This window comes from Xenopus tropicalis, chromosome 1, assembly GCF_000004195.4.
Source record: "Xenopus tropicalis strain Nigerian chromosome 1, UCB_Xtro_10.0, whole genome shotgun sequence".
In the NCBI taxonomy this organism is placed as follows: domain Eukaryota; kingdom Metazoa; phylum Chordata; class Amphibia; order Anura; family Pipidae; genus Xenopus; species Xenopus tropicalis.
In genome coordinates, this window is record NC_030677.2 from 67,288,707 (window position 1) to 67,311,575 (window position 22,869).

General features: G+C 37.2%; 1 protein-coding gene across 1 annotated transcript; it reads right to left on the minus strand.

Annotated features, from left to right (window-relative positions):
• Nucleotides 1–59: 59 nt before the first annotated feature.
• Nucleotides 60–20,924, minus strand: etnppl (ethanolamine-phosphate phospho-lyase). Its single transcript, NM_001102865.1, has 13 exons — nucleotides 20,738–20,924; nucleotides 15,617–15,735; nucleotides 15,271–15,430; nucleotides 13,860–13,934; nucleotides 12,181–12,274; nucleotides 11,286–11,402; nucleotides 7,512–7,594; nucleotides 6,194–6,419; nucleotides 5,259–5,413; nucleotides 4,193–4,282; nucleotides 2,107–2,237; nucleotides 1,262–1,329; nucleotides 60–1,117 (listed from the first exon to the last, which is right to left on the minus strand). The coding sequence occupies exons 1-13, from the start codon at nucleotides 20,794–20,796 to the stop codon at nucleotides 962–964; spliced, it is 1,533 nt and encodes a 510-aa protein (NP_001096335.1). The 5' UTR covers nucleotides 20,797–20,924; the 3' UTR covers nucleotides 60–961.
• Nucleotides 20,925–22,869: the final 1,945 nt, after the last annotated feature.

A 22,869-nucleotide genomic window follows, 5' to 3' on the forward strand; every position in this document is an offset into this window, starting at 1 on the left:
GATAAAAACATCTAAAACACACAGAAACAAATCTAGTTTATTTGACTAGATGTGCAGAATTTAATGAATAAGCTTTTATTTCTTATTATGTTTTGAATCTAGTTTATAGAGAACAAATGATATACTGTAGATATGCATGGCATGGATTTAGCCAAGCAGTAGGATCTGGTATAATGTGATTATGGATATCTGCTCTTCTGGCACTCTTTCATAGTCATTCTTGTCAAGTGCTGTTATACATCTGAAATGTTCTGACACTTTAAGAAAAGAAGCATACGCATGTTTACCTAGTTTTATGCACATTAAAGTCCATTTTTTGCTATTTAAGAAAACTGCTGATCCCCCATGTAGCTTCTCATTTTAAAATATAAAACATTATAGCACCTTGTATGTTGACAAAAAAGAAAATACCATAGGCAGTGAGAAAATGCCCCCTTATGCTATTCCATGGGGCTCATATTCAAGTAAAAGGGATATAGGAATCATGTACACAGGGATTTCAGGCTGCTACATCAGATCTGTAGGGACCCCTAATAAAAAGTAAAATAATGTAGCGAGTGGAAAAGGGTTACTTATTTGAGCAAGAGCTAAAATCTTGGTGTATCTAAACAGTTGGAAACGGCTTAAAATTTTCTTGTACATAGCATGCTCAGTACATTCAGCATGCTGAGGTCTTTTAAACTGCATCTTAAATCTAAGCCATTAAAACATGGGAAAAGATTCCATTCCAATATGATATACTGAAACTGCAAATACAGAATAAAAAAAAATAAAAAAGGATGCACCACATAAACCCCTAAAATTCATTGGCAAATCAAATTTAACAACCCTTCGCCAGACTAGACCAAGCATCTTTGTTTGTTACTGTTGCTCAGTAGCCCCCCCCCCAGCAGGCAAAATTTAGAGTTGTTAGAATAGGAAGGCAGCAACAGTTTGAAGATTCTGAACTCAGAAACCTCCTCTATGTTCTTATTCTTTTACGTGTGACTTTGGGGCTCCCAGGATGCAGTCCGTTGCTTTGTCTGTAGGCATTGTCATTTAGGTTGCTTTCTCGTAAGCTGCTGGTACATGTTTCCTCTTCTTTTGTGTTAGTGTCTCCTGAATTTTCATTATGCACCTGCAGTAAAGTAACATCTATGAAAACACTGGATTCTGGCCTATATATTTTAACATATTACAGTCACCACCATTATCCACACTGGATCTGCACACAGTTTTCAAATGCATATTATTCTGAATGATGATGTATATAAATGCTCACCTTTCTCTTGGCTGGGGTTTTTTCATGTATACCAGAATTTGATTGGCCTTCTATTGCCTTTTCAAGAACTATAATATAAAGAAATTAAAACACTACTTTAAAACAACCTTTATATTAATAGAAAAAGCAAACTTTATAAACAAACTACTAATGTGAATGTGGAGCTGCCCTATGGATACAGTGCTGCCTGCATTCAGTAAGTACAGGTTCTCCCCACCACCCCCTACTCATTCCCTAAGACATAATTTAGACACACACGTTAGGAAGAAGCAATAGGTGCAGGCTACATACCAGCTGTCCCAAAAAACTAAATATAGATAAAGTGAGTATTATTTAAAGAGCTCAAGTGCAGCTACTTTGATCTTGTAAACAACCTTTAGATTTTCCACCAATAAGCAGAATATCCAGGTATCATACAGCAGGTTCTCTCTGGATGGATCCACCTTGTCACCCTTATAGCAGGAAGTGAAATAACCAACCTCTCTACCACTGTACATCCAAAACTATTTTAAGAAAATTGGAAATACAGGTATTTGGGACCAAAAAGTTTGTGGCTAAGGGGGTCTTTCCATAATTTGGATCTCCATGCCTCAGGTCAACTAAAAAATAATGTAAACCTTAATTAAACCCAATAGGATTGTTTTTCCTCCAATGATGATTCATTCTTAAGTTCTCAAGATACTGTTTCATAATTACAGAGAAAAAGGAAATATGTTTTTAAATTGTTGAATTATTTGCTGAAAATGGAGTCTATGGCAAATGAGTTTTAGAGCTTTCTGGATAACATGTTTCTGGCTAATGGATCCCATATCTTTATGTCACAGTACCGATAGTATATTAAGTACCTGTAAGGCATTTATCAATCTCATCTACAACCAGTTTAGCATCCTCCTTGGTAAAGCACATTGGAGGCTTGAATTTCAGAACATTTCTGTAAGGGCCATCAGCACTCAGTAGGATTCTCTTTTCTTTTAATCTTTAAAGGAACAGATAACAAGATCGCAAATTATTACAAGAAAAGAAAGTACATTATACCCCCTAAACCAGTGGCAGTTTATAAAAACTTTGCAATGGACTGGAGGTGTCTCAGTTTAGTGGAAATAATAACAGATTTATGTTTGCTCTGAAGCCCTACCTTTAGCAGAGAATGTAATAAATGAGCCCCATTTGTTTTGTGTTTTTTCTTATAATCCTCTTTATTTGCTCTAAAAAGTCCTTCTATTACTTTTATGCTTGGGATAGACAGGAAATATTTTGCTGCCACTAAATGGCAATTTAAAAGTAGCTACATATGTTTGGCAGAAAAGCCCTATGTTTGCAGCCAGCCTGTAATAACAAGTAGCACCAAAAAAAACAACAAAACTTTAATGAATGGAATATTCCAAAGAAAATGCTTCTGCATCAGCATTAATTGCTGGTTAAAGGCCAAGATTGAAGGTTGGTTAGACTGGGTAATGTGCGGCACAATGAGATTACAGTATAATGTGTGGCATGGAATCTTACTAGGAAGCCAGTTGTGACAGCCCTGAGGCTCCTGCATTCCCTCTGCTTTGAAAAGCCATTCTCTTACTAGAGCAAGTAACAGCATGCCAGGTTGGGTTTGCCATTAAACCTGACCCAACATTGAGAGTGATGATGCACGTATCCGGGCGCATGCATGCACACACCTTGCCTGCCTCCTTGTCCCAGCAGGCACACCAAACTGGACCCAGCAGCACAAATACAGATTAATAATAAAAGAAAATAGAAATAATTATTGAAAAAAAGCTAGATGGGCCCCTGATCACTCTGGACCCCTAGGCTATATCCCAAGAGAGCCTATGCATTAATCTGCCCCTGCTGCTACGTCTCATATTCTTAGTTGTCACTAAGTCAGGACAACTAATGTAATAATATGGTCTGGAACAGTTACCCAAGCCTACCCCCTGTTCTAGTAGTTTAGTCCTCAACCTGCCTTTAGCCTGCATACTCCAAATGTCACAATTTCCTACACACATCATGTCAATAAGTAAAACAACATCACAGCGCAATGCATTGTGGGTTATGTAATTCCTGCATTCTGTCTGTAAGCCGTAAAAAAGTTGTTAGAATTTGTAACATCATCCTCCCCTGTCAGGATATCAAATAATGCAGAAAGGGAAGAACTGTTTTGCAGCTGGATTTCAGCATATAAAAATTCTATTTATGCATACTTTTTGATGGAACAGATTACAGTATTAGGCATATTAAGGGTTTCTGTATTATGTGGGGCTCTTTAACATTCTGGTTTAGAATCTGGAGTTCCCCTTTATATAATGAGTGGGACCATTTGAAGCGTGAAATTGACTTTTACTGAAGTTCTATTGTGTACAGTATAAATTGTAATGTGCTTCATACAATATGGCATAATATCTTTGCTATTGCCAGCTCTGTTCTGTTTTGAAATATTTTGTTGCTAGCCCACTGCTCTAAGCAATAATATAACATACCAATGCACGCTACAATTGTTCCACCCATGTTTATTCCACCCTGCCTGGAAGCTGCCTGTCATGGTGCCAGGCAAGTGCAATGTCAGGACACAGATTGCCCACACAGACAAACTTTGTCACATACTGCTTTGGTATTTACAGCTACAGTATATGCTCCATATAAATACAATGCAGAATATGGATTATATGTTGTTAACAAAAGAAACTTGAAAACACACAAAGACAACAAGGAGGCACACAACTGGTGGACATGTAGGGAGTTATCCTAAGGAGCAAATAAACCATTTGAAGGTTGCACTTATGTCAGTTGCACATACAAATTAATTATGAACTGGTTGATAATGACCAGTGAGTTATACTGATTTAAGATCTCTGTAGCATAATCAGAATATGTGGTTATATTATAAGTGTCATCACATATTCCCCATTTTCTTCTTTTGCAAAAAAATGAGAATGTACTTACTTATATATTATATGCTGGGCCTCAGCAGTTGCAGGAGTTCTAAGCAGTCTGTCCTTAACCAAATCTACTCCAACAAACAAGCCAACTCCTCTATAAATAGAAAAACATATTCTGGTTGGTTATTGGTATAACAGAACCCTGTCATAAGACAGGATTTACACATTTATAGCATACATTGAGCTAGATTTGTATAGCCTACACTAAAAATTGATTATATTATACAACAATTTATTAGTGATGGGACAATATACACTATACTATTCTGGCTGAGACTGACTGACTTGTCACTAGCAAGATCAGGACTTCCCAAACTGTGAAGCCAGTAGAGGCAGGGGGGCTTAACTGAAAAGCCATTTAGCATTAGGTTTAAGGTAATAGCACACTTATGCTGCCCATACATGTGAAAATTTGCTTGTTTAACAAGTTGCCAAATGAGTGGATCTTTTACCGATATACCCACCTTGAGATAAACCTGCTCATTCAACGTCTGGAAGATTTTCAACCAGATATTGGTCAGGGGGGGCCCTTGGAGGGCCTTATACACAAGCTAATAAGTTGGTGAAATAGTCTGTAGGAAGCTTTTATCAGCCCGTGTATGGTCCCCTTTCTATTTTAAAACACATTACATGCATAGCGATCTGGCTTAATTACAGAAAAATGCAGCAGAAAAATTCTGCAGATCCACAGTTCACCAAACTATCAGATCTTTGTCAGGTGGTGGGCCTAATAGGACTGATCCAATCTCTTGACCTCCACATGCCAACAGTATGATCACAGAAAAATATGGAAAGAACTGATTTTGGCCCCATATACAGAACAAGTTGCTGAAATGGTCAAGAGTGTGTGAGATGGAAGACAATGTCAGCTGGCCAAAAATGGAGAGTAGAATAAAGTTTTAGAAATATGGTTACAAAAAAACATATTTTTCCCCAGTATATTTTTTAAATACTTTTTCTTTTATGAGCTTAAGTGACCATAAAAATGTAAAATAGCTCTATCTATTTTGTAAATGTATAAGGCAAGTTCATAAACTGTTAAATGGTCTGATTAAAATCCATTTAATTACCTGATGTCTCCTATCAATGGGTGCTTTTGTTTCTGCTCATTCAGTAGCTCAGTCAAATAATTCCCTACTCTGGTCGCATTCCCTCTGAGATCTTCTTTTTTAATAATATCCAGCACAGCTAGTCCAATTGCGCAGGATACAGGATTTCCTCCAAACTGTATAGAGAACATAAAACCAACATATATATGTCAGTGTATTTTAAAGTACACTATAATGGTAAGTGAGATATGCCATACCATGGCATATCATGGTCTCTTTTATTGTTAAAGTCAACAGTAATTTGCCAGAAATGAATTTTGAGTAGCAATAACTGAATGCAAGCTTCTGCAGCACATTCTGTGCTGGAGAATATTGATTATATTATAAATATACAGACCAAAGTTTATTAACAAGGGAGTTTCAATGACTACAAGTGATCCAATTGAATTCTTTCTTTAAATATGTAATTTTGAAAGTAGGCATGAGGTATAATGAGCCTTTGACTGTTGTCAGTATAACCCAATCAAACTTGCAGCACTGCCCATTGTATTTATATATGTATGTATATGTAATTATTTATCTAGCGCCAACAAATTCCACAGCACTGCACATAGATTTTACATCATTGCCCCAGTGGAACATACAGTCTAAGATCCCTACATTCACACTCTCAAGGGCCAATTTTAGCAGGAGGCAACTAATCTGCCTGTATGTTTTTGGGGTGTGGGAGGAAACCCACACAGCAATGTGGAAAACATGCAAACTCCTTGCAGGCAGAGCTGGAATTGAACTGAGGAACCTAGTATTGCAAGACAGAAGTGTTACACACTGAGCCACTGTGCTGTGCTTCCCCTTACATATTTCAAAATAATAATATTACACATACTATTTCAACAGGTTTCCTAACATAATACTTTAATTCTGCAAATAGTTCATACCAGTATTTAATAGCTTACCGTATTAAAGTATTCCATTCCAGTTGCCCCAAAGGCTTCTGCAATTTCTTTCGTTGTTACAACACAAGACATTGGGTGCCCATTGCCTATTGGCTTCCCCATGGTGACAATATCTGGTACAAAATCATCTCCTTGTAGTTGGAAACTCCAAAAATGTTTACCGACTCTTCCAAAGCCGACCTGAACTTCATCTGCTATGAAGACTCCCCCTGCTTTATGGACAAACCTGAAAGCAAAAGGACTTTGCAGCAAAAGACAAAGACTGTATGGGAAGCTACAAACAACGCTTAATCATTTCTGTTTTAGCTTATAGAGGGCTTAAAAGAAAAACCTACACTTTTTAAGATCCTCTATTTTGTGATAGGACAGTTGTAACTTATATGTTTAATTCACAAAGGAGCATTGAAAGTACCCTATCTTACTAAAATGAGTATCAACAGAGTATCAACAGAAATTTCACATGGCTGTACCAGCAAATACAAGTCTTTTGTAAAAAGAAAATGTCATCACAGAAAACTTGATGGGGGGGGGGCGGCATATCTGAATTTTAAAAACATGCCAGTATTCTTAAATATGGCAAGAAAACTGCTACTGAGAAATAACTGTACACATATAAGATCTTATTAAGATAAGTAGTGAAACTCATGTGACACATGTAAGTGTAGCTGTGACAAACTGCTCAGATTAGATGCACACTATGGAATAAAAGGCAGAAATTCACTTTTTACACATCTTTAGAAGTGTGAAACTAGACTTATATGGTATCTTGCACATATTAGTGAATGAGCTTTGCAGACCTATTTCCAGACAATGATGATGATATAAAAACAGAGAGAGAGAGAGAGAGAGAGAGAGAGGAAACATAGGAATTCTGAAAAGGTTGGTAGAAAGATGTATAGAAACTAGTCAAGAGAATGAAGGTAAACATAAAAAAGACAATGAATGATTGGAAAGTTTCTTCTTCTTAACATTGTGTTTGTATACAATAAATGTCTACACCAAGTTTGTATTGCATTCTGTAGGAATAGTATAATCTCACAATAGTGTCACAATTATGGGGCTGACTTACTAACAAAGAAGCTAAATATCACCAGACCTTTGCTTTCATATTCTAACTTGTAGTAGACTGATTAAAACAAATTGCTGATTGGCTGCTATTTGCAACTGCTCTAGTGCAGTTTAGAACTTCTGTTAGTAATTCAGCTCCTATATGTTTTGTAATTGTTTGGACTGTATGAGTTTAATGTGCTATAAGATAGAAAAGCTAGATTAAGTGAACCGAGAAAAGCCATTATTTCTCATTAGGCTCTGTACATACTCTGACACTTTCTGGAAGTAGCCTGCTGGTGGGATTATTTGACCTCCACAACTCTGCATGGACTCAGCAATAAAAGCAGCAATCTATATAAAAGAAGATATCAGATCTAAGTTTATCCTCCTGTGGTCAGTACAAAAGACTTTCACTTTCGCTAGCTGGAAAAAAATTAAATTATTTATAGAAAATGTTTTTTGTTAATAAAGGACTAAACACAATTGTCTATAATAAATTATATCCACATATTTTGTACAATCTTATTTACATTGTATATCTGCTAAATAATATTTTAAAGCAATGCAAATGGGCTTAAAGGTACACAAACCGATGGAGCAGGCATTAAAGGAGAAGGAAAGGCTACATCACTGGGGGTGGCAAAATGTTAGGCGAGCGCTCCTTGTTCCTTCTTCGTGCATGCGCAGTAGAGTGAAAAGCTGATTTTAACAAAAACCCGGCTTTTTCGCTTAAATTCGCATGTGTCGGCCAAAGGGTTCTGAAGACAGAAGGAAGACGAATGCTCACTCGCATATACCCTGGGTCGGTGCAGTTTTCACAGGGGTATCAGGTAAGCGATTACCATCACTGGGGGTTGCCTAATATTTGGAATCCCCCAGTGATGTAGCCTTTCCATCCCCTTTAATGAAGCATATGAGGCAGACAGCCACATAGTTTTTCCCACTAAAATTAGAGTTGTGCTCTCCATATCAAATGTTTTTGTATGATAAAAAGTGAAAGAGATTTACATACAGTAGCATTGAAATCTAAACTAGATAGTATCTTTGGATACAGTACAAGTATAGGATTTATTATCCGGAATGCTTGGGACCTGGGGTTTTTAGAAAAGGGATCTTTCTGTAATTTTGATCACCATACCTTAAGGCAGGGGTCCCCAACCTTTCTTACTCATGAGCCACAGTCAAATCTAAAAAGGACTTGAAGAGCAACACGAGTATCTTAAACGTTAATGGAGGTGGCAAATAAGGGCCTTGATTAGTTATTAGGTAGCCTCTATCAGCTTGCGGCTATCAGCTTGCACTATCATTTTACAGAAGGATTTATTTGGTAATAAATCTTGTTTTTACTCAATCAAAACTTGCCACCAAGTCAGAAATTCAAAAATAACTACCTGGTTTGGGGGCACTGAGAGCAACATCCAAGGGGTTGGTGAGCAACATCTTGCCCCAGAGCCACTGGTTGGGGATCACTGCTTTAAGGCTACTAAATATCATGTAAACATTAAAAAAACAATACAAGTAAAAAAATATATATAAATACATTTGCATTTAGTTTTTTATGCAGGATCAGGCATCACTCTATAATTAAGAACTTAAGTGTGATCAGTAAAAACTAAGGAAAGAATTATATACAGTAATATATATACACTATATTCGAAGAGATGCACTAGAGTGTAACATCATGGCACTTTCCAAAGTGGGTGGGGTTAGCACAGCTTGTTCTGCAACAGGGCAACGTCAGCAAAACCTGAGGTAAGTAAAAAGGAGAAAAGGAAAAAAAAAAAATAAAAACTGCCCATTAGTAAAAGAGGATTTAAAAGATTTGTGAAAGACAGGTTATTGATCCATCTAATCCTTTGGACTAAAAGAAGTATGTTGCTTGGCAAGAGTCTCAAAAGATTAGAATTGTCAACAAAATAAGCATGCGTTTCTTTTCAAATGCATTGGGAAGTCACAATTTTTATTTAAAAGTCAAAATATTTGGTAACAAGCTCTGCAAGGGGAATATTATTCTTTGGGGTTAATGTGCAAGTTATTTTTATCCTGAGCAGTAAAAAATATTGCTTTAAAGTACAGTGTACCTAAACTAGTTTTATTTAAGTGTGTGAGTTCTACTGTGTCCATCTTTTATTTGTTTTCCACCTGGGTTTAGTGATCCTTTAGATAATACATATTTATGATCAGGTATGGGACCTGTTATCCAGAATGCTTGGGACCTGGGGTTTTCTAGATAAGGGGTCTTTCGATACTTTGGATCATCCTACATTAAATCTGTAAACATTAAAGATTAAGAAAAGGCTCAATCACTGGGGGGATGTCAAAATGTCAGGCACCCCCCAGTTATTGTAATTGTTTACCTGAAACCCCCGTCTGGTGCTCCTGTTAGGAGGAAACTGCACTAGCCGGGCTGTATGCAAGCTAGCGATCCTCTTCCTGCTTCGGTCTTCACACATAAGAAGTAGAGTGAGCTGACTAACAAAAAAGCCAGCTTTTTTGCCCAACTGCACATGTGTCAGCCTCAGAATTCTGAAGACAGCAGGCAGAAAGAAGAAGAATGCTCTTTGGTGCAGTTTTCTTCTAACAGGAGCACAGGCTGGGGGTATCAGGTAAGTGATTACAATCACTGGGGGTGTCAAATGATAGCCTTTCCTTCCCCTTTAAATAAACCCAATAGGATTGCTTAACCATATTTTAGTTGAGACCAAGTACAAGGGAATGTTTTAATGTTACAGAGAAAAAAATAATAATTTCTAAATTATTTCTAAAATTATTTGTTTGAAATTAAGTCTACGGGAGATGCCCTTCCATAATTTGGAGCTTTCTCAAGCACAGATTTGCAGATGTATACCTGTATAAAAATGTACATAAGGCATTTTATCACCTGCTGTTAATGGCTATTTAGGGTTTTAAAAAATAGTTAAATAAAAGTGAAGTAAGTGTTACTGATAATCAGGTTTTGGGTCAGACATAGTACACTGAGAAAACTGTATATCTTGTTTCAGTTTATGTCTAGATTTGCCCATAGGCTGACGTTTGCATTAGATTAAATGAGTCTGGCCTTTATGTTTGTTCTAGGAAAAGGAAACAGTACGTGGTGTTTTGTAGGATTAAAGTCAGGCATGAACGCTGTCTGTTTTTACTGGTCAGGTCACAAGGCAGGATATCCTTACTGCTTACTCTGTATTTATTTAACATTTACATAAACCCTGCCCTATACATCAACAGCAAGAGCAGCCATCGGAGATTCAGAAATAGAGGATGGAAAATTGTATCAATGGAAGTATTCTGGGATTAATGTCAGTTTTTTCTTGTGATTTTCTTGGAGTGGGAGATACCATGTGTTACACAATCCCTATTGCAAAACAAAAATAGGGGTGTAAAAGTATACTTTTTTGGCAGGATGATTAGTTATAGAATCGCAGATTCTGAGTTAACAAAATTAATTTTCTGATATCTAACCAAGAGGCAATTTTTTTTATTTTTTGTTTACATTTGAAAACTAAAGATAACAGGGCTCATTAGCTAAAATGAAGCAACATACAAAGTGAATGTTCTGTGCTCACAATGTACAGTTAATACCTGTATTTGTACCCACCCGTCAGATCCAAATCTTTGCTCCTACAGAATTGAGTTTAATCATTTATTCCTGAAAGTAAAAGACATTTGTTCCCCCGTGGTCAGATAAGAACAAGGGCACAATTGGTGCACAGTGTAGACCACTCCTTTGTACCAGGCATAGACGCAAGAGCACTGATTTATTACATGCTATTGGGTAAAATCTTGTACCCATTATTAGATTATTATTAGATTAAATAGTGTGTGTAACAACACTTTCTTTAGTCATAGTACAAATGCACGCACAATTTAAAGCTGTTGGTAAAATATAGACAGAAATAAAGGAAGAAGAGTAAAGGAAATCCAACATAGTGCAAAAATGGCCCTTAGTGAAGTATAAATAATACATGCAGGGAACACTGTATGGGTGTTAAATAGATTTCTTGGCTTTCTGTGGCAGATTATCTTTTTTTTTTTCATTACTGACCTGACGCTTGTTCTTATGAACCTCCTTAATGATGTCCTCTACGTCTTTAGCATAAGCTAATGCAGGGTCTGTATGATCTTCCCTGTACTTTCCTCTGTAAGTATCAGGAGAAGGAGCCTGAAATATAAACACAAACATGTTATCAGCTAATCCCTTGATTGCACAACTTGTGGTTTCAATGCTTCCTTATATAAATCTTTAATTACAACCATTTATTTTGGTTCATCATTTCTTACTATTCGGAGGGTTGAATGTTTATGCATATATACACCTGCCTTCAAAGGCAAACACGCTAAGATATTTTTGCTGGGTACTGGGCAAAGGCACCAAAGAAGATTTGGGCAGTAGGTCACAGCTGGAGGTCTGGGGTATTCATTCATGGGATAGGACCTTATGGTTATAGATCTCATGCCAGATTTTGTTCAGCAACCCTATGACTTGAGTACAAACTTCTGGTTCTTTATCTGGGTAGTTGTTAGTGGACCATGGTTAATGGGTGGGCCAGCCTTGTGGAGAGGGGAGGGGTGGGTGTAGCTGGGGATGGGGCAGACCACCACCCAGATCCTTCACAGAAGCTAATCTGCCCCTGATGAAACTACATACAGCAGTCATCAATGGCTGCCATTCTTTTGTCCCAGTTCTGATATACTCCCCTAGAAACTGCTCAGGGCCCCAGATGTTAACCTACTGCCGCACAAAAACCCCAAACACTTATAAGCTTGACTTTATAGGGGTGGAAGTACTCTGAGAAGATGTCATATCAGTTAAGAGCAGATACTGCACAGATACTGTGGGATGCATTTACTACCATTGCTTTATTAGCATATCTGGAAGCAAAAAGGACATAACATTGAAACAGAATCCAAAGAGTAAACCATTTATAATGAACACTCACCACATGTACAAACTCCTTCTGTGCATCCTTTCCCAGCTGTTGGAATTTATAGGGACTAATATCAATTAGGGAGGTTACATGGCCATGGTAAGCACTTGAAAAGAGATAACATAAACAGTTTTACTTACATTATTTTAAAAGCTAAAAAATAATAGCACCAATATTTATTTTCAGTTATCAGTACTTATTAACAAATTCTTACAGTATCTCCTGTCCTTTAAAAATGTCTTCTCCAAACAGCCCTGGCCTGTAATCTACTTAACTTTATTTCTGGGATTCCATATGAACTGCAAGATATATTTCCTACTAGGTCACTGATTTTGTCAAAGATTCTCTCAATGTTGTTCAGATGAGCTTAATGGTATAAATTGTTTATAGATCATGTGACATTGTGGTACATTTAGACAAAAGTCTAAAGTCAAACTAAACTAGTATTCCATGCTGTAAACACTTTTTTAAGAAGTAGAAATTAAAAATTTTAATCTTGGAACCAGCCTAGCTGAAATCAGTCTAACTAGAACACAACACTTGGCAGGACATCAGGAAATATATTTTATTGTTTGTCTTAGGTCTTAGTTATAACTTTTATGACAAGAATTAATTAAAACAAAACAAACATGTTGTACAAGGTTATGTCAGGTCAGTTTATGTTGCATAATTCAAGGGTAACAAAAACCACCAGTAAAGCAGCAAATGCAGGTTGAGCTCACTATCTTTTTGAGCTTATAAAGTAGTTTGACCATCAGTGACACAAATTACAGAAATCTTAATATTTTAGTTATACAATACAGTGCATTTCTTTATATGGTTTTTAGTCATCATTTTCAGCACAAGGGGGTAAGTATGATGAGTTTAAAGCAATGTGCAATGTACATCAATATTTAATTTCAATAAGTTTGTTCACTTTTATCTTAGACCATCCCATTTTGCTTAGGGATTCATTGGGTTAGACCTTCTGGACTATTGATCTCACAGCTGAAACAAATGGGGGAATGTATTACCATGGTCAAGTTTTACTCCAGGACTAGTAACAAAATAGCAACAAAACAGAATTTCATACACTAGTATCTCGCAGTTTGATCAATTAAAACAGTATTTGTTACAAGATGTGGACAAAATGTTCCCCAAGCCAATAACGTAAAAATTCTGGACTTACATTTTCAGCTATCTTAGTTTAGCAAAACTCTGTTAATACAGTAATATTTTTCTCTATATAAATACATTTCAGTGAATCAGAGCAATAGCTTTGTAGGCCCAGTTCATCTTTTTGTTGGCACAGACAGACGTATGCCTTTAGAATAATCATTTATGACAATTTCAGTTTAGCTACAAGAGCTATACCTTGAGATTGTGCAGCAATACTTTGGAACCGTACTTAGCATATAATGAAGATTTATGAGAATTTATCTGCTATTAGTATATGCAACGTAGATAAAATTCTGAGGCCCTTAGGAAGTAGCTTATTATTCTGCTACACTTTCTAGGCTTATGTCACTGTATCTAGAATGCTTCTTAACAGATGTACTTTCTGTAGCCTTCAAAAGGCCTTCCCAGTTTGCTGGAAATGAACTCAGTGATAAGGGTTTCCTATACAGCTGGTGCTAAGGGTGACTAAAATGTGTTAGAGATTTGTTAGACATTTTGTAAGTGCTAGGAAGGTAAGGTCTTTTCAAACTTACTTATCAAGAGTTATGACATCCTGATGGCCACTGTACTGTCGTGCCAAACGCAGTGCAAGGTCATTGGCTTCTGAGCTGCAGAGGCAAATATCATAACATTATTCTTGAAAGAAACGTTCTGACAAATGCTGTTACCAGGCCAACAAGAAATGCATTTTCTGGAGTGCAGAAAAAGATTCTGTAAACACCACTTTGTGTGAGAAAATGTAGAAAAAGTGTGTGAGAAAATGTAGAATAAATGTATTTTTCATGCAGGTCTCGACCTTTGTCATCTGAATGGACAATAAGCGTTGTTAAATGTGGGTGCTTTAAAATTGTCACAATCAAGAGTGCATATTGACATATTTCATTAAGGTACTTGCATGAAAACACACGTACACATTGTTGCCAATGCATCTATACTGCACATATTGACAGTAGGGAGCGTGCAGCTACTGCCACTCTGGATCTGGTGATAACTCAGTAATAAATCTAGGGTTTCCACATAGGGTTGAGACAATTTGTGCGCTAGAATTAAGTCCAGTGAATCAGATTCAAAACAGTTTTGAGCACACACTCCACATAAGACACAGCACCACTTCAGGAGCTACCTAGACTTGAAATGTAAAAGGAGGGAAGCATTGACAGGGCTAGGTAGGAAAGGAAGTGAAATGGTCAAACTAAGGTCACAGTGAGAAGGGAAGAAGGACCTCAAGTTGCCAGGAGACCACAGCAAGAACAAGCATAAAGCCCACCCGTCCAAAAATGGATTGGTGAAAGAGATGGTATGGTATCTGTGTTTTGGCTACTCCTCACAGGGTTTTGGTTTCAGGTATAGCGTGGAGGTTTGGGGTGGGAATGCTTGCTAGAGTGGGACGAGGCTAGTACCCCTGGCGTTTATGGTGTTTGGTTTACCCTCCTTGGTTTATTGTCCCGCGATGTCGGAGTTCGGAGTCAGGCCTACTTATGCCTTCACTTGCTCACCTTAGGGCAGTGCAGTGCCGGCATGGCAGGGGGGCCTGTTTACTCCAGTAGAGTAGGCAAGCATGCCTGGGGGGTAATGTTATCTTTTATTCAATCGTTATGTAAACTGTTAGCTTGTTTACAGTGTTAAAAAAAATGTGACCATTCACAACCATCTTGGACTGTTTTGTGCACGTTCTTTGGGTAAGCAGGGATAAAGTTAAGTGGCAATGGTTCAGTGGGGGGTCCTGACGACCGCATGCCTTGGCGCTGTGCTGGTCAAATGCTAGACTCACCAGATTTGTGTCAAGATGTAAGAGCAATTGCTCCTTGGGCTTCCCCGGAAGTGACTTCCTGTACTGCACTTCCCTTTCCTCCTCACTTTCCACTTCCTTAGTCAGTCTATAATCTTACATAGCTTATGTTTGGGCAAAAAACTGATTTTTAAGGGTAAAAAAGCAGAACCTACCCTGAGTTGACAAAATAGCAGACTGAAAGCTTCTCAGGAAGGGTGGCTGTAAGACACTCAGCATACCGGACAAGGTTGTCATGTAGAAACCTAGAATTGGTGTTTAACAATTCCATCTGTTTCAAAGCAGCCTTGGTTACTTCTGGGTGACTATGACCAACTGCAAAACAAACAGCAATGTTTTATTTATAGGCTAATGCTGCCAAAAGAACACATCTCTCCAATTAGATCATATCATGTCAGGAACCTGCACAAAGCTGCTCAGCCCATCTAATTATGTGTTAGATAATCCACCATGTACATGGGTATTAGCTTTCTCCATGGTATTATTTATTAATGTACTTACCATGAGCAACATTATTTATGCAGTCCAAGTATTTCTCTCCTTTTTCATCAAACATGTACTGTCCTTTTGCACGCACAATCTTGATAGGGTCATTTGCAAAAAACACTTTGCACGAAGGCCTAAAACACAAAAACAAGCAATGAAAAGTGAAAGGGTATAAAACGTAAAAGTGATTGCAACTCATCAGAGGAAAGTAACATGATGCACTTTTAAAATAAACCCCAATATCCAATTACGGATGTTAAGGTGGTTTCTTCCTAGGGAAATAAATAGTGAACGGATAGTCTCCTTTTTATTAGTTTCTTGTTTTCATTGGGCGGGGTGAAATATGATAATATAGGAGTAGTTTTGTACATTAGTACTTGGTTGTATGTGATGATGTACAGTATGTAATATTAATGGGCAGTTAAAGCTTTCTTGCATATGGACAATACAAGGTCACCAAACAGATATAATCTGTTCTTGACTACAGGGCTGTGTGACTTTCATCATCTGTATGCCTTTGTCTTGTTTTTCTTTGTGCTTTAAACCAGCTCAGACTGGCTGCAGACTAAAGCATTACAGACATAACATGGACATATTTTCAGACAGTAAAACATACTCCCTGTGGAATTCTTTCCACACCGTTCAATATAATGTTCATCAGATGGCATACCAACCAATTTAGAGAAACAAGTTATCGTGAAAGCCATCTTCATGGCAAACAAATTAAAGTTATATATGGTGATTAACAACTGTGCTTTATTGCTATTGCTTTCATAACTGCTCTTATTAAACCCATTAAATGTCTACATATAATTACTACAGTCTAATGAATATGCTTTTACCTAAAGCTACAAATACAATACCAATAGGCAGCAGACCCAGGTCAGTTCACATTAAAAGACAATCCACCTGCTGGACTCCCCCACAAGCCCCCTTTAAAAAAGAATCTCTAGCGTTTTTCTCTCTCAAAAGTCACACACTTGACAAGTCTGCCCTGCCTAAATGCAAAGCTAAATCTTTGATTGGGTTAATTACAATTCAGGATAGACTCTTTATATTCATAGCAACTTAGTTGGTTAATTTAACAGTGTTGATGCTATCAAAATTAAGGAAGATTTGCAATTTTTTAAAACATAGAGTGAATATTTTTCTAGTACCTAAGCAGGCGATTGGAGCAAAATGTAAAAATGTATTCATAGCTAGTCTGACCTGAAAAAGGGGAAAAACTGCAGGGAGTGAAGAGGAGCTGAGACATTTGTGGATGCACCACTTGCCAACATGGTTCATATCATGTTTACAAACTCTGTTATCCAAACTCTGTTATCAAACTTGCGGCCCGCGGGCCATTTGCGGCCCTCGGTACAGTATTTTGTGGCCCACACCAACGCCTTCTCAAAAGCAATGAATGGATCGCAATTTGTATTGCGATTCAAGGGATAATGCAAGGCACGGCGGGCGGGAGCTGCTGATTGCGGAAATGACGTTATGCCATCATAACAGTTATTATGGGAAGACGTTCTGTGTGCACAATTAGCTCCTTAGCAGCTAATTGTGCACAAAGAACGTCTTCCCATAATAACTGTTATGATGGCATAACGTCATTTCCGCAATCAGCAGCTCCCGCCCGCCGTGCCTTGCATTATCCCTTGAAAGCCAATTTTTTGTCAAATCCCTTATGCGGCCCAGCCTCATCCTGACTTTGCCTCCTGCGGCCCCCAGGTAAATTGAGTTTGAGCCCCCTGGGATAGCGGGATGGCCTGTTCAAACCAACTATCAGCCTAGCATATGTGCCCAGATAGTTGGGCAGTATAGCCAACAAAATCTTAAGTCAAAAACAAAGTCAAAAGAAAAATTTTCTATTCATGCCTGAAATCTCTAAGAAGCCTTGTAGAAAATTTTAAAAGGTCAGTGCTAAATAACTCCCGTGAGGTTATTTAATCTCCCAGTGCTTTAAATAACAGGTCACATGCTTTCTTACTGCGGTTCTTTACTTCTGTTTCACAAATACTCTTTGATATGATCCACTTTATATATTGGCTTACAATTATTCAGGTTAAAGGAGGTTCATTAAGTTCATTTTTAATTTTTTTTTTTATTACAAAAACTCTTATTTGTGTAAAATATTCATTAATTCTTCTAATTTTATATATTTTTTAATATAAAATCCATCCACCCTCTTGAAATTATGTACTATATCCACCAATATTAATTCCCCCAGAAAATGCATTCCTTAAAGAATATGTTCCCAGAGAGCTCACTTTATGGTTGCAACAACCCCCCACCCTTTTTATCTTTTATCTTTTTATGAAATTATGTCCCATAATACAGGTATGGGATCACTTATCCAGAAACCAGTTATCCAGAAAGCTCCGAATTATGGAAAGCCCATCTCCCATAGACTCCATTTTAATCAAATAATTTAGAATTTTAAAACTGATTTCCTTTTTCTCTGTAATAATAAAACAGTAATTGTTTAAAAATTGTAATTGATCCCCTCTAAGATAAAAATAATCCTTATTGGATGCAAAACAATCCTATTGGGTTTAATTAATGTTTTATTGATTTTTTAGTAGACTTAAGGTATGGAGATCCAAATTACGGAAAGACCACTTATCCGGAATACCCTTGGCCCCGAGCATTCTGGATAAGGGGTCCTATACCTGTACTATACAAACTCACATTGCTACTTATTCTGTATAGTCTGTTTGGGTGGTTCCCGCATTAAGGTTAAGCACAACCAGTTTGACCAATTTAGCCTTTCTGATGTTCAATGCTAAATCCTTCCGCAAGAAGTTTTAACCTAACACCCTGTAATCACACTGGGTCTGGTCAACTGATGTTTCCCCATCAATGTGTTGTGGAGGCCACGATCACCCCACTGGTCAAAAGACCAAATCGTTTCTACATGTCCGGATCTTTTCTCCCACGTGTGATTTGCATGGAGAGTAAGGATTTTGGTTGCTCTAAGAAGTCAAATGCATTATGAATTTTTGGGTATCATCTTTTATAAATGTACCAATTCATTTAAAACCTTCCTGTCAGATAAGCTGTAAAGAAATATTGTTCTGGGCATCCTTCTAGATTTCACAGTTGATCTCCTATAAATCTGCCATTTAGTTTGAGATCAGTTTGACAACTGATCTTGCATGTTATGCCTAGGTATAAGGGAATTTCCAGTTTTTTTAGCCACCATACTGCTCTAAAATTCTATTCACCTTATTGAATAACATAATTATTTTATTACAATCTGGCCCTTAAGCATGTACTATAGTGACAGTGAATAACTGACCCACAATATGGAAATAGTTGGGACAGCACTGTTTGAGTTCATATTGGCCACACAAACTGATATGTTTAAAATATAACTAGAGGTTTAATACATGATGAAGAGCCAGAAGTTAATATGGTATTGTATTCGCAGCTATATCTAAACTGCCAGTCTTTGTTCAGCGGAGAAAGTTGAAGCACAGTAGACAAAGTATGGGTACAATGTTGCAAGTGAAGCTATTGATTCTATCCCATAACATCAGCTTTCTTTGTTATTGTTATTGCTTGCTTTGCGTTAGACTGAATCAGAGCAATGATTTACATAGAGAAGGCTGACAGGTTACATTTATAGTTCTTATTCACTTGCTGCATATAGATAATTAGACTGAGGCATAAATAATTAGATGCACAGAAAAGTGCTACCTTCTCCCTTTTGCATACATTGTGGGCTCAGGCAAAGAGATCTTCTGCACAAAAAATTGCATTTTAAGTTTGCATTTTAAGTTTGCCATTTTATTTTTAACATGGCTCTGACCTTTCAAATGATTGATAGCCTAAGAGCTGGAGGCTATATTGAGAATACTTGGTGCAAACTTTGTATACAACATTCCTTTGCATGCACAGTAAGCATTTACAGAAATGAGTGGGAACTATTTGTGACCACAAGGGGTGCAATGTCATTAGATATTATAGAAAATACCTCTGATGAGGAAACCAGTATGGCAGTTCTGTAGAACATATACAAGACAGGGGCATGTGGAAGAAAGCAGTACACTATCAGGGATACAAAATCCCAGTATGAATTTCCGAAATGAAAAACAAATGCCTGAGAATGGAAAGAACACATATATGGCAAAGTCATTTTCCATCTACGCTGTTATAATTATTGGCTGTACTTGGGCTGCACAGCTGTTTCCTTTCACAAACAGCCCTGGAGTCTGTGTCTCTCATTCCTTTGAATTTAACCCAGTGAGAGATTTCTCGTAAACTCAGCTCCAGTCTGTGAGCCCCAGCCATCTGTCTGCTGCGTTCCTGCAGATGTGCCGCGCTTCTGCTCAGCATTCCTGGAGGAAAGTTACATTCCTCCAACAAAAAGGGAAACACTCATTCAAAATTAAATGTTTTTAACTCTGTCTGTGGTTATTGCGTGTAAGTTATTTACTTCAAGTGTATTTTTTTTCCCATTTTTGATTATATTCTGCTTGCCTTGAGGGTTTGTAGCTAGCATTTGTGCGCATTGCCCACTTTGCCAACCCATTCACATTACATTTTAGTACATTATAGAATTTTTTTTTTCTTTTAAGATTTCTGTTTGAGTGAATGCAAGTCAGATGAATGCTTGTAAATAAGGTAATTATACAAAGTGTCTTTCTTTGTACACTATAGAGTTCACACTGTTATAACAAATCATATATTACTGGAGTTTAGTTTCCTTTGTTTTAAATCCATAGAGATTCTATGGGCAGTAAAAAGTGCCACTCAGCAAATTACTTTATCTCATTTGCTTAGGATAACAAGTCACGCAGTGTTTTTCACTACTGTGAGCCTTTTAGAGTGACCTTTTCAGCAGCTAAAAACACTTATATGATCATAATAAATCAAGGCAGTGCTGACAAACAGTTTAAGGATAAGTAAATACTTAAATAAATAAAGTAACATGATAGGCAGAACCATCATTCCAAAGAGACAGATACTATCAGACGTTAAAAATAACTGATGACATGGCATTATTGTGCTGAAATGGATTTCCCAACAGGCTCCTTTATTCTGCTTAAACATCATGGCCACAAATAAATAATCTTTTCAATGTCAACTTTTTGTTTAATTAAAAACCATAGTAGGATGGCATAAACAGAAGCCTGTACTTACCCAATGTGCTTTTTTCTCATCTCAATGATCTTTTCCTTGCAGTACTCCTCCTCACACATCTCTGCTGCTGTGGCTGGGAAGTTTTTGGCACAGGCGCTGGGATCAGCTGAGCTTGTCTCACTGTAGGAGCTAATGGCTCAGTGCTGGAAATGCTACTCTACAAAGTCATTGCCTTGCTCTATTTATGATCTAGCTGTGCTGTCTGAGGACACTGCCTCTGTCACTCCCCCGACACACCTCCCCTTTTTTCCCTTCCTTTCCAGGGAAGGCGAGGCCAGCATTTCGTAGTAGAGAAAAGTTTTAACAAGGAACAATTTGCCCTTTAGGTTCTATTTGTATTGTTTGCCATGTCATTTGCCTTGTAACATAAGTGTAATAATCACCTTACATTTACTGAGTGACTTGGATAAAATTACAGTATTTAACTGTATTGGATCTGCCAATAAGCAACATGTGTAGTAACACATATTTTAAATGGTTGCAATGTTGTTATGCAAGTTCTTTTCCTTACAGTAACATTAGGTAAGATGTACATAGTATACAAATTCTGTTATGCTTGCAGTATGGGGGCGGATTTATACATAGCAATTATATTTAACAAGTGCAATTACCAACAGTAACCAACCAGATCATTGCTTTCATCTGGGAGTTATTTTCCCAGAACTCCTTCTGCTTTGCATACCATTGAGGAAGGTATTTCCTAAAGCATATTGCTTTCATTGACTAAACTGTAGTAGACTTTGCAAAGCTAATTGCTGATTATTTGCTACTTGTAACTGCACTTGTGTAATTGAGCATCTATTGTAGTTAATTAGCCCTAAATACTTTTATTGGTATACAAAAACAGAGTGATAATTTTATCACTGTGATTCTGTTCTATAGATTTTTGTTTTTTAACTTTGATTTTTATTGAATTTTTCCATAGATCAATTTTTCATAGATATGCTACAGACATACCAAATGTATAGCAAAGTTATACATTAGGTAATATCATGCACTCAATGTACAACAATTTTTTACTTCTGTAGATATGCAATGAACACTATTAAAGAGGAAAAAGAGGAGAAAAGGGGGGGGGGGGGGGAGAGAGAGGGAAGAGAAGAGAAGTGAATGAAGGAAAAAAATGAACAATAAAATCATGTGAAGCAATAAAATTAAAATCTATGATATCATATCATCACTGTATTGTTATTGTCTTGTATTACTTTGCTAAGAGAGATTATTGTTCTAGGCCTGTTCTTGTCTGTTTATCCATGGACCCCATATCTGATCATATTTGTCTATTTTGTCTTTTAGAATACAGGTAATTTTTTATTGCCCACTATCCACCAAATTTTCTATTCTATTGCATGAGGGTGTCAGCCAGGAGCCTTCTAGGTGGAGGCTAGGGCCCACCTTGTTGCGGAGTAAATTTGGTTGGCAAATTTGTTATGTCAGCAAAAGGTGTCTACCAAACAGTGCTGTACATGGATCTGGCTCAATGCGTCTTGAGCCATGTACAGCACTGTTTGGAAGGGTACTGAAGGTGGTCTTTACATGGCACGGTTAATACTTTCTGTATAAAAAAAGGCTTTTTCTGTATTTCATTTATAGTGGATGCGTTTTTTACTTCATTTGCCCACCTTATCATAGCCTTAATGGTTCCTAAATCAGTAACCTGTAACTGCTGGCTCAATACATTGATAATGTGGAGCTGGAAGTGTTTCAACAGTCCAAAGGAACTATCCTGTTATATTAATCTTCATAATCAGTTACTGATTGTTGAGAAGATGGATATGTAAGTCTTGCTCTGGACCCATCTCCACTCCCTTTGTATATAAAAAAGTTCAAGTTAAGAAATCAGGCAATCTTTTAGGTATAGTTCAACTTTTTCCTATACAGCATGCAGTTCTATTTAAACAAAAAGTTTTTATTTTTGTATTTATTTCTGACTTATATTCTGTAATTATGAGCTAGTGGTCATCACCGATGGTAAGGCAGAGTGCAAAGTGCAAAAAAGGGGGCACTCTGGAAGTTTTTGGTTTCCACAATAGTGCACATTTTACATAAATACAGTGCTGCCTATATTTAGCAGTGCAATATTCATGGGAAGCAGAATGTAGGCATTGTACAGATAAGCAAGCTAATGGGAG

Coding starts and splice junctions, on each gene's coding strand:
- etnppl (NM_001102865.1), bottom strand. CDS start 20,796: ATGTGTGAGGAGGAGTACTGCAAGGAAAAGATCATTGAGATGAGAAAA. Junction 2,238..4,192: donor GCCCAGCATATAATATATAA/GTAAGTACATTC, acceptor GTTCCTTTAAAG/ATTAAAAGAAAAGAGAATCC. Junction 1,118..1,261: donor AAACCCCAGCCAAGAGAAAG/GTGAGCATTTAT, acceptor ACTTTACTGCAG/GTGCATAATGAAAATTCAGG.